Here is a 12,957-nt window from a genome sequence, read left to right as displayed (position 1 = left end):
TTCAAATTCCATATTCAGCATGATTTTTTTGACTAAAAATGTAATGAGGGCGTGCCAATAGATCTAGCACCCCCAAAAAAGTGACAGATCCAATTCAGAGAAAAATCACAACAGTCAACGGTATAGTCTTCAGATTCTTCCCACTAAATTCGCAATCAAAGTTAGCGAGTCGTTCACATTTTAAATCTGGACTTGACTAACTTCCACACGCCCGGAGGATTGCAACACATCCACACGATTTTAAAAAGTAAGTGAGTGTGGTGTGCGAGCCAATTCCTAATTCATTTTCAAGTCTGCATGCATGCATGCATATAAAACAGAAATGATGACATCAACAAAGATTCTAAAGAAATTCAAAATGTAAAATGTTTTGTAGCCCAAACCGTTGGTCTGATTGAAAACTGTTTTCACATAAAAGAACCGTCTCGACGAGACCTTCGAAACAAGATCCCATGTTGATATGTTCCGACGACTTTGTTTTCGAATAAAAAGTTATCACGTCTGGGATATGCAAGTTATCACGTCTATGGTACATGAGTTACCACGATGTTTACATATAAAAATTCCGCGCATAAAAATGATTTCTTCCAACTTTCTCCCCACATGCAAATGCACTTAAAGTGCAAAAAAGCTAATGTCATCATAGATTCACTTTATTTTGAAATTTCCAAATGTTTTGTAACTCAAACGGTCTGTTCGATTCAAAATCCATTTTCACAAAAAAAAAATCCGCCATGGCGAGACCTTCGAAACAAGATCCCATGTTGGCATGTTCCGACGACTTTTTCTTCTGGGTCAAAAGTTATCATGCCTAAGCTAAGTAATGTATCAGCTCTGTTGTACGTATATTACCATGTAATTTACACACATCTTACCGAAGTATATTTTCAGCAACTTTTTTCATGGGTAAAGTTATCATGGTGTTTGTATATAAGTTATCAGGCCCGAGAGCCTCTATTACCATGTTATTTACAGAGTATGTTTTCAATAACACTTTTCCATGGGTCAAAAGTTATCGTGGTGTTTATATCTGAGTTATCAGGTCCAAGAGCGTATCTTATCATGCTTTTACACAAAAAATTCACGGTGGTATGGTTTCAATATTTTTTTTCCACGGGTCAAAATTATTGTGGTGTTTATATCTAAGTTATCAGGTCCGGGATCCTATATTATCATACTATTCACACAAAAAGTTATGGACAGTTCTACCTTCCGACCCTTCGGTATCATGCCATTGACACATAAGTTACACGGTATGTTTTAAAAAAATTCCTCGCGTAAAAAACATAATCACAGGTTTTTGTGCGTGAGTTATCAGATATGTGGTGTGAAATATTACCGTGCTATTGACATAGAAGTTATTGGGGATAAGTTTTCAACAACTTTTATCCTCATGAGTCAAAGTTACCACGTGTTTATAGCTAAGTTATCAGGTCCATAGCATGTATCTTACCATGCTATTTACATAGAATTTACCGGGGTGTATTTGAATGCCCTTTTCACATGATAATTTTAACAAAGAGAAAACATGATAACTATACCATGAACGACATGATAACTATGGAGGGTATCTCAAACTGACATGATAACTACAGAGGGTGTCTCAAACTATAACATACAAAAAAGATACAAAGCAAACTATAGATATCATAAAAACGAAATTTAAAATACACAACTAATTGCTTGGCTAGTTGGTTAGCGTGGTTAGTTTAGAGGTCTTGCCTTCTTAAGGTTGAGAGTTCGAGTTCCACTTTGTACGCTATTTTTTGCCTGGAAAATTAGGATGAGAAAAGAACTGACAAAATCATGCAAATTAGTAGGTGACCCACTGATTACGTTTCAAACTAGGGCAACCCATTTATTACGGGATAATCATGCCAAGATAATTGCGATAACTCATTAATTACGGGATATTAAAGTTGCCTAGAATTATGATTGCAGTTAAAGCATAATCCAATCACCAGTGATTGCGGGATCGTGGAGAAAACGGAAGGAAATAAACAACTGTCGTACGATTAATAAGCGCTGTCCTATTTTTTGCCTGGAAAATTAAGATGAGAAAAGAACTGACAAAATCATGCAAATTAGGAGGTGACCCACTGATTACGTTTCAAATTAGGGCAACCCATTTATTACGGGATAATCATGCCAAGATAATTGCGATAACTCATTAATTACGGGATATTAAAGTTGCCTAGAATTATGATTGCAGTTAAAGCATAATCCAATCACCAGTAATTGCGGGATCGTGGAGAAAATGGAAGGAAATAAACAACTGTCGTACGATTAATAAGCGCTGTCCTATTTTTTGCCTGGAAAATTAGGATGAGAAAAGAACTGACAAAATCATGCAAATTAGGAGGTGACCCACTGATTACGTTTCAAATTAGGGCAACCCATTTATTACGGGATAATCATGCCAAGATAATTGCGATAACTCATTAATTACGGGATATTAAAGTTGCCTAGAATTATGGTTGCAGTTAAAGCATAATCCAATCACCAGTAATTGCGGGATCGTGGAGAAAACGGAAGGAAATAAACAACTGTCGTACGATTAATAAGCGCTGTCCGATCCGAAATGAACGTGATCCGAGTCGTGCGGATCTGTCACAGAATTCCTGCCGACTGGATTTTAGCTTTCTCGTAAGATTTATGCAAAAAAACATTTTTTTCTTTTTCTCTCTTATATGTTATGTCACTTGAATGAGACTTGGTTAAATCTCAGTCGACTGAGACCTAGCCACACCCAATAAAAAATATTAAGAGTACAAAAACGTAGTATCACCTTTGGGCAAATCGTACGTATCATAATGGCTTCTAACAAATTACAGAGATGAAAACACCACATATTGACATATATATATATATATATATATATATATATATATATATATATATATATATATATATATATATATATATATATATATATATACACCACACGGGTGGCTCTGTGTGCTTCGCAAATTGGAACTCTGCATGATATATCAAGAGCTAAATATATAAGTAGACTAGAAAACAGCCAGGAGTGGGTTAGCTAAAGAAATAATTAGCCAAAATAATTAGCGGAGCGCGACAAGTGGAATCTCAACTTGTGAGAGCGATGCGAGGGGTATTAATGCAGAACTGGATCAGGATGCCAGAATGTGTAGAGGGAAGGAAGCCGTGGAGAACTATAACTAATGCAGGACGTAAAAACAGATGAGAAACGAGATGGAAACTCGGACCGAGAACAGAAGTGAGAGAGTGATTGGCCGGCCGCCTTCTTTCGGAAGGAAACGGGAGGATAAGGCCATTTAATTAATTTCCCATACTTACTGAAACGCTTAGCTGAGTGATCTCGATGACAGACTCGGATTAAAGTTTCGTTAAGGCAATGCAATTCTCCCGCGCGGCGCGACGAAGCCACGTGTGTGCGTAGAGTGAAGTACTCGACGCCGAAGGTCAATGTGTATGTGCAACACGTAACACATTATTTAAAAGAGGATAGGCGAGCCAGGTTGATGGAGAGATCGAGATCTTACATAAGCAAATTACGTAGAGGAGGAGCCTATGGCTCTTGCTATTAATCACAATACACGATCCATGAACAGAACGTTGACGATCGATGCGAAATTGGCTTGAGTTTTTGCGAGCAGAGGCCATTATATTAGCCGGCGACTAGACAATCATGCCAAGTCCATTTGTCATTAATACAAGACTGCCACGTGCTAGCCAGTAGCCACGCATCTTCATCTTCTTCTTCTTCTTGAAGGTCACTGCTCAAACCAAAAGATTATTTCATGCTGTTTTGTCTTGACAGGCAGGAGACGTGCGGTGCATGTTGATGTTGGCGAGGCGTGCGAGTGACAGGAAGCACACGGCAGGCATGGACGGACGATGGATGCGTTTCCACATCCGGCTTGTGGATTGGGCTGGAAGTCTCGGACCCGCCTTGAAGGCTTCCCCTGCATTGCGTTGCTATTCCTCCAACGCCATGGTACCTAATTTAACGGTCGAAATGAATGGATCCGGTTATTAAGCAGCTATATATGGCGGCGGTTGGAAAAAGAGGCCCGGGGTGTGCCTGCTTGCATGCAGGCCGCCGTTGTGCATGCATGTGGCCGGCCGTTACGTACGTGGCCGACGTGCATGTGGTGGTGGTGGTGGTGGCGCCTTGGTCCAAGATTTGGCAACGGCACGGGGAGAAGGTAATGATGGAGGCGGGCATGGACACGCCACGGAAGAACTCCTCGCTGGATCGCCCGTTCGCCCGCATGGATACGCCACCGAAGAGGCAAATCGATCAGACAGTTTATTATTCCATACAACAAGTGTGCACGGAAATGCTAAAGCTTATTCTAATCTTTTATGGAAACTTCCGGTCTATTCATCAACTATTATGCCAGTACAAAAGAACACCACAGATTTTTAAACCATCTAGTGACGACTACAAGCTCTGCGGCACCATCATAGCCCCTCCTCATCGGAGCCGGATAAATGTTGTTATAGTAAATAATCAGAAAATCATTGTGTTAATGCCCACAAGACAAATGCACTAGAACAACAACCGTCACCGTTGAAAAAACAGCATAGCTCGGAAGGGTCCGAGGGCGGGGGTAAGCATATTGGGTGAGGTAGGTCAGCACTTGGACAACGTACGCAAGATCTGTTCGTGGAGAGATGAAAATGGCTGGGAGGTTGAACACAATCATCCAGTCATCCATTTTGAATCAACGACTGAGATATTCGAGTGACACTAAAAAAACCAAGTACCTGAGATATAGGCGGTTCCATTTTTTTTGTGTGTTCCCAGGTTTTTAAAATCTCAAGAATCCAAGGGTCTCTTATCCTCGTACGGGGATTTGTGGCACACACCTGCGGGGACACATGGATTATGACCGCATGGTTGAGTCAAGAGTCAAAAATTGATTTGATCTTTGCATGTGCTTTCATCCGTTAATTACCTTAGATACATGGGGTATATCCGTGCAACTTTTGGCAGCTCCATCCATTCCATCTCCTATGCGTTTTCTTCGCACATTCAAATTAAAATACTCCCTTTATATCGAAATAGTTGTCGCTATAGAGAGAGTACATTATATCTTTGGAACCAAAAGTCAAATTTATATTTCGTTTGCATATTCTTGTTCCTTGTGACGAGTGGTTTGAAACAAGATCAGTCTTGAATACGTCCTGGCTTCTAAGAACTTCACCAAGTTTCAACTACGAAAACCTGATAGTAACAAATGATATTCACTAAGCTTCATAAACTAAAACTTAAACCTAAGCCCTAAGCCCTTAACCGTAAACCATGAACCCTGAAGGCGCATGAAACTTGGTAAAACTTGATGAAAATTCATAAAAACATAACATTTAAAACTTGGTAAAATTTTAAAAGTTGTCAAAATGTATTCAAGAGTGATTTTCTTTGAAATTTCTCGTCACAACGAACACAAATATCCAAACAAAACTTAATTTCGTCGAAAAGTTCAAAATCAAACGAGCAGGAAGTAATGAAACTTAGCCTCGTCACCTAGGTGCCCCTTCCGCCTTATCCTCGCTAGACAATTGCCCTAGGATAGCTCCCAATGCAAGATAGACCACCCTCGTAGCACTGCTCATTTTCCAGCCCCCGGCCTGCTATGAACGAACGAATTGAAGGTGCTACTGTCAGATCCATGACGAGATTTTGTAACAAAAAGGTCAGAGGATAAGATGGAAAAGGGGAAATGCAGTTATCTCCTTTCCCGGTCCTTGGGAGGTTCGGCGGAGCGGCTGAAACCGACGTCGATGCGGCTGCCCAACAGAACGGAGCGACGCAGCCGTTGCTGCATTCACGCAGATTCAGGTACCCCACCCCGCGCGCGTCATGGCACGATCCCCAGGATGGACAGTTTCGGCGGGACGGGATCCCGTCCCCCTCCGCCTCCGCCCCCATTCCCTCCCTCTCCTCAAGCGCCGCCCGCACGCACGCGCGCCTCAAGGTCAATGGATCACATGCGTTCATCAATTCCCGCCAACATGCGTACTGGCTACTGAGAGTCTACACATACAGTGCTCTGATCCTGACAGGAGACGCACAGAAACGTACAACGTTCATACTACTAGTACTATACTTGAAGCGTGCTACGCTGGGGATTGGATAAGAGCCGTAGGATAGATTTATAACTAACTAACACATGCATGTGCCATGCAGTCACCGTCCGTCACATTGCTCTAGTTTGCTTCTGGCTCACGGAACGGAACGCATCTCGTACGTGGTAACGATCAGCATTCCACAGACTAGAGTAGACGTACGACGTCACCGGAAGGCAACCGGCCGGGACCAGAACGCCGGCCGCCGCCGGAACCTCATCCGGCCGGCAGGTCGCTTAGCCGGGATATTTACTACTACCATCGAGCTTGCTTGATTGCCGCTGCACCATACGTGCGGCCGATCGAGCTGCGAGTTGATGGGTGGATTAATCGGGAGTGCAAGCAAGAGTGTGCGTCGACGGAGAACGTTGCCGCCGCCGGCACTCCACCCGCGCGCTCCGACGTACGGTCGACAGCCACGGCCACTAGCTTAAGCTAGCTACCTCGGCCGTGAAACGGGCTCGTGGTGTGGCGGCGGGCGGGCGGGCGTGCCTGATGTACTACCGTGCACGTTAACTCGTGCGCCCGTCAGCAAACCGTCGCTAGCAACTTGCAGCAGCGAGCTAGCCGTAGATTCTGCTGCACTAGTTTGTTAACCAGTAACCGCCATAAACCGGGCACGGAAGTTTCTCTGCCTAACGTCTGGAAAACGGGAGGGGCCAAAATCCCTTGCGCTGCCGCCATGATGGGCTACTCATTTTATGTGCCGTTTTTTCCCTCGAGATATACATGTACCGTGTTTTTTTTAAAATCCAACACGTTAATGGCTAATTAAGGACCTAATAATAATAATCAATCTAATAGCGCGCAAATTTTTTTTGAGGAAAAACTTCGCGTAATTTTCAATGGCTGTCATATTTATCTTGCACCAAGATACAATTATATCGATATACAAGGAGCAGACGTATATGTGGCCTATGCGATGTATTTTCTCTGTCCGGTTTATCGGTCTCCTTCGAGTTTTGTGGCTAAATTTGATCAGAAATCTGACTAACAAAATATGAGTTGTATGCCTAAAAGTATATCATTGGATTCGTACCCAAAATAAGTTTCCAGTGATATAATTTTTGTGACATATAGCTCATAATTAGTCAATTTTGGGTCAAAAGCTAATGTAAAATTTGATGGGGACTTATGAAAGAGAGATGAGGAGACCATTTGATGTCAGCCGGGACGGACATGAAATGGAGTGGGGATAAGCTCTTGAAGAAGCAAACTTATTGCCCCATCCTTCCTTGTGGCTACGAAAACCTCTAAGATTTAGGTCCATTATCCGTGTTTCTGCAAGCAAGGCATCATGTGCACCTTGTTGTTTTTTTGCCTTGACGCGAGGAAGAGGTTCGTGGCTTCTATTTCGGTTGAGCCCCTTTGATCCAAGCAGATGAACAAAAAGAGGCCATGCGACCTACTTATTATCTTAGGGTGGCGCTTGTCCGGCATCGTCGACTCATTCAATAGCCATTGGAAATTAACAGCTCTCGTGAATTTGTGCGGTTTATGGGTGCCCAGCCCGCCAAGGTATTGTGAGGTTTGCACATCATAAAATCAAGTATAATAAGATATTTATAGCTCGCTTGACAAATTTTTCCTATATGGAGGAGAGAAACAAGAACAAAAAATGAAAAGGCATGGGCTCTTATGCAAGAGTCCACCTCCTACAAGTGCCGCAACCCAAACGGAATAAATATAAAGAAAGAGAGAAATTGGAAAAAATACATGTGTACGAGTCGACTTTAGTAATGGTTTTTCATGACATGTCAACAACAAATAATCATCCGCTGATTATATAATAATTATTAGCCATGCTCTAAGTGACACCTCTTGCTAGGGCGGTGGAGTTACGGGGACGCATGTTGGAAACTTAATGCGAGCCGTGGATCAATTATCTGTGGCCTCTGGTGCGGTGCCACGCGTGTGTGAGCGCATGCACCCGCTTTCTAATCGGAAAACCGTTGCTGATCAGGCATTATTTTCCACCTCTATGCTAAGACGATCCAAAAAAGAATTAAGCAACATAACAAAGCGATGCTCTCCGGCCAAATCAGACGTTCTGACTTAACCGGAACCGGTCGCATGGAAGACCGGCGAGCCAGAGCCAGAGCCAGATCGATGAGTGGAGGCACCACGCACAAACGAGTACGTACGGGCCAGGTCAAAAGGGTCCAAACGAGTTAGGATTAGTGCGTAGGGCGCCACACACACACACACACACACACACAGAGTGAGTTAATGCTTCGAGGGAGCCGTAGCAAATTAGTTTATCACCACCACCGCGGCACGCACGCACGCCCCGGCCGGCCGGCCGGGCCACGCACGGCGAGCTAGCCAGGGTCGCAGCTAGTCCCTTTCCGTTTGAACATAAAGTACTAGACGGAGCAACGACGCGGGAACATGTGTGCTACGCCCTCTCTAGCCTGGCTAGCTCTAACAAGAAGTAAACCCGGCCCCCTCCCTCGGCCGCGCGCGCGCCTATATAAGCAGCTAGGGTGCCCACACACCGAGGCCACGGCATGCATGCAACGGCAACGGTGCAACTGCAACACACACTACTCAGCTTAGCCGCCGGAGCTGAGCCACCGTTATAAATACCTCTCCTCCTTCACCCTCCTCGAACCATCGCAGCCACAGCCTTCCTTGATCGGTAGAGAGTTCCATGAGAGCATCGATGGGGAGATCACCGTCGTCGCCCGTGCTCTCCCTGGTGTGGGCTGCGGCCGCCCTGCTGCTGAATGGTAACTTGAGCTGGCCTTTCATCTTATGGCCGGTTAATTATCTCGAGCCTTCCATCTTACGTACTGGTCAACCGCCTTTGATTAACCCTTCTTCATCCTCCTTTCTCCACGCAGCTGCTCTCGTGGTGCAGTCGGTCCCTTACGACTACTCGTCAAGCTCCGAGGTACGTACGTACGTACGTGTATGTACACGTATGGTCACGTGCATGCAGCATGTATTTCTGGCCGGCCGGGTTTTCTGTTGTGTTGGGTCAGCTTGATGCCTTCCGCAGCTCATGATCGACCGATGTCGTTGCTCACAAGCTATGGGCATGCAGTGACACGTGTGCGCTAGCCCCATGCGTGTGCACTGGCCATCGGTGACCACGGGGACAATCTCGTTGCCTCGTGGGATCGGTCTTTGCCGGCTGGCCGGCCGGAGTCCACTGATCCGGCCACTAGCGGGCGACGATCGAGACATGTGCATATTGCGTGCATGCGTTGGTACTACCTAGCTTAGCTAGGTCTCGCGCGCGCGCACACACACACATCTAGCTAGTGATCGATGATGCCAGCTTAGAAAGTCGCTCGTGACTAATGACTCCGCCCCATCGATCATCACCTTTTCTCCTCCTCCTCCTCCTCCTCCCATTTAGTAAATGTTCATCCGTCCATGTTGCTCAGACGGGCGATCAGATGGGGTGTGCATTGTGGAAACGGGCCAAACAAATCGCTAGCCAGGAAGGAGGAATTGGGAGTCGATTAAAAGCCGTGTGGAAACATGACGTGACGCCAAGAACGGGTCGATCGAGATGGCCGAAAGCCTCTACGGAGTCACGCCGAACTCATCGGCGCACCACCAATCGCGCGCCACAGACAAACAGAGCTCCATCGCTCCGGCGTGCCGAACCCGCACCACACGCCGGGTCGTCTTGACCCTTGCTGCGTTCTTCCAGCGTGCTAGTCTGTTTCCAGCCTAACATCCAGTACATTTCCATGCATCCTGGTGGCTCCGGCCCGGCAGCAGCGTCCGTCAACAAGTCTCTCTCTCTCTCTCTCTCTCTCTCTCTCTCTCTCTCTCTCCGTACCTAAACTCTAATGTGGGCGACAGGAATCCAGCTGCAACAACTAAAAAACTGCACAGATCACACGCAGTAGCGCCATGCATGTTGGCAAGTTGCTGACTTGTTCACAAATGCACTCACAATCATCATAGTGATTTGTGAACGCAACTTTGTGATCAGAGTTGGGATACATGGTGATCATGGCCATGCTTTTCGGCCGAGGCCAAGCAGGGGAGGGCATGTGTACCCCAGTGTCCGCCACACACCGCGGCTGCATGCACACCCTCGTTCCACTCACTTCTCCATTGAAACCAACCCAGAAACACAAATCATGCGCTTACTCGGGCACTTGGCTAGCTTTTTGGGTTAACTTTTGCCGGTTGGTTGGTGAAGACAGTGTCATCAGCCCTCCTCCTCCTTCTGCATGTGTGAAATGCTCCATGCCAGGAACAGGAGCTCAACCAAAGTCAAGTGCGCCCGAACAAAGGGCCCAAGGCAATCACCCAGCGACTTATTTTACCCCTTGCTAAGTCTCATGTTAGGCGCTGTTAGATATGCGATCACCTGGACTTTTTCAGGCAAGTCAAACAATATTCTTCTAGGCAGCCAGCAGCCAGCCAGTGATAACTTACCAAACAAAAGCAACGTTGTGTAAAATAATCTGGCACGCGCGCGCTTGTCTGAACGCTCTGAATCCTCGCGGCTTGGCGACGTACGGTTACTATCAGCTGCAGTGGTTCTGAACGGTAACGGCCTTTTGGTGACTTTTCACCCAGACGTTGACATGTGCTCGGTTGGTAGTTTTGTCAGTTGCTTTCTACCGATTTTCTGATCTGGATTTTGGTACACTTTGACGTCATTTGTTATTGGGATCCCTTTGTTATTACTGCTGGTAACTTTTTGTTGAGCTGACCTATGTGTGATGGCGTGAATGCGCAGTGCTTGGCTGAGCCGCTGGAGGCTCACTACGGCGGCGGCGTGATCGTCAACTCGGACTTCAGCGCCGGCCTCCAGGACTGGTCGGCCTTCGGGTACGGCAGCGTCGCCGAGGGCGCGTCGCCGACGGGGAACAAGTACGCCGTGGCGGCGAACCGGACGCGGCCGTACCAGAGCGTCAGCCAGAAGGTGTACCTGCAGAACGACACGCACTACACCCTCTCAGGTCTGAATCTGATTGCCACTGCTGCTACGCACGCCTCTCTCCAACTTCAGAGTTTGTGGGGACTGTCGCTCACAAGGGCAGGACTTGTGGTTGCAGCTTGGTTGCAGGTCAGCGACCGGAGCGCCGACGTGATAGCCGTCGTGAAGACCGCCGACGACTTCATCCACGCCGGCGGGGTCGACGCCAAGTCCGGCTGCTGGTCCATCCTCAAGGGCGGCCTCACCGCCGCCGCCTCCGGCCCGGCCGAGCTCTACTTCGAGGTAAACACAGACCAGCAGCGTTTCTGTCTACCATGTTGTTGGAAACAAAATGAGTAGTAGGCACGATCGTTTACATGCCCTGCTTTTGGCGCGTACAGAGCAACTCGACGGTGGACGTCTGGGTGGACAACGTGTCGCTGCAGCCGTTCTCCAAGGAGGAGTGGAGCTCCCACCGGCACGCGGCCGTGAAGAAGGCCCGGAAGAGGACGGTGCGGCTGCGCGCCAGGGACGCCGCCGGCAACCCGGTGCCGGGCGCGCGGGTGCACGTCCGGCAGGTCCGGAGCGCCTTCCCGCTGGGGTCGGCGATGAGCAAGGAGATCATCACCAACGTCAAGTACCAGGAGTGGTTCGCCAAGCGGTTCACGGTGACCACCTTCGAGAACGAGATGAAGTGGTACAGCACGGAGTGGACGCAGGGGCATGAGGACTACACCGTCCCCGACGCGATGCTCCGGTTCGCGCGCAGCCACGGCATCGCCGTGCGCGGGCACAACGTCTTCTGGGACGACCCCAGGACGCAGCTCGGGTGGGTCAAGGCCCTGAGCTGCGACCAGCTCCGCGCCGCCGCCGCCAACCGGATGAGGTCCGTCATGTCGCGGTACGCCGGCAAGGTGATCGCGTGGGACGTGGTGAACGAGAACCTGCACTTCGACTTCTTCGAGGAGAAGTTCGGCGCCGGCGCGTCGGCGGCGTTCTACCAGAAGGCGCACGGCATGGACGGCGGCGCGCTCATGTCCATGAACGACTTCAACACGCTGGAGCAGCCGACGGACCCCAACGGCCTGCCCAGCAAGTACCTCAACAAGCTGTCGCAGATCAAGGACGCCTTCCCCGGCAACGGCATCGGCGTCCGGATGGCCATCGGCCTGGAGGGCCACTTCGGCGCCACGCCCAGCATCCCCTACGTCCGGGCGGCGCTGGACACGCTGTCGCAGGCCGGCGTGCCCATCTGGGTCACGGAGGTGGACGTGAAGGCGGGGCCGGACCAGGCGTACCACCTGGAGCAGGTGCTGAGGGAGGTGTACTCGCACCCGGCCGTGCACGGCATCGTGCTCTGGACGGCGTGGCACCCGACGGGCTGCTACGTCATGTGCCTCACTGACGACAACTTCAACAACCTCCCCGTCGGCGACACGGTCGACAAGCTCATCGCGGAGTGGAAGACGACCTCGCACGTCGGCGTGGCGGACGCCGACGGGCACTACGACGCGGAGCTCTTCCACGGGGACTACCAGGTCACCGTCACTCACCCGGCGGCGGCGGCCAACTCCACCGTCGTGCAGAGCCTCAGCGTTGACAGGGAGTCCGACAACGAGTACACCATACACGTCTAGCCTAGTACTAGTATCCATAGGCGTGTAGCTAGCGCCCATACGGTGATTTCAGATATGCCTGCCATTGATTGTTGTTGTTGATTTAGAGCATTGTTGTTGGGATTTCATAGGCGCCCGCCCATGAGATTGAATTCTCAGTCCTGGAGAGGCGGTGGATCATGTGTTCATTATTATCATTATCAATTGAATCAAGGAGAAGTTTGATTTGTTCTTCTTAATATACAAGTTTGCAAGTTATTTCTGCCATCTTCGATAGTAAAATGAAACAGAAGGCTGAACAATCAGTTACTAGCAATCAAACATTAA

At 48.3% G+C, this 12,957-nt stretch overlaps 1 protein-coding gene across 1 annotated transcript; it reads left to right on the top strand.

Annotated features, from left to right (window-relative positions):
* The first annotated feature begins 8,612 nt into the window (after positions 1 to 8,612).
* Positions 8,613 to 12,878, top strand: LOC125552580 (endo-1,4-beta-xylanase 5-like). Its single transcript, XM_048716183.1, has 5 exons — positions 8,613 to 8,852; positions 8,967 to 9,016; positions 10,835 to 11,057; positions 11,154 to 11,317; positions 11,416 to 12,878. The coding sequence occupies exons 1-5, from the start codon at positions 8,774 to 8,776 to the stop codon at positions 12,649 to 12,651; spliced, it is 1,752 nt and encodes a 583-aa protein (XP_048572140.1). The 5' UTR covers positions 8,613 to 8,773; the 3' UTR covers positions 12,652 to 12,878.
* Positions 12,879 to 12,957: the final 79 nt, after the last annotated feature.

Source organism: Triticum urartu, chromosome 4 (assembly GCF_003073215.2).
Source record: "Triticum urartu cultivar G1812 chromosome 4, Tu2.1, whole genome shotgun sequence".
NCBI classification, from domain to species: domain Eukaryota; kingdom Viridiplantae; phylum Streptophyta; class Magnoliopsida; order Poales; family Poaceae; genus Triticum; species Triticum urartu.
The sequence above is the reverse complement of the archived record's forward strand: the minus strand, read 5'-3'. Positions and strand labels throughout refer to the sequence as shown.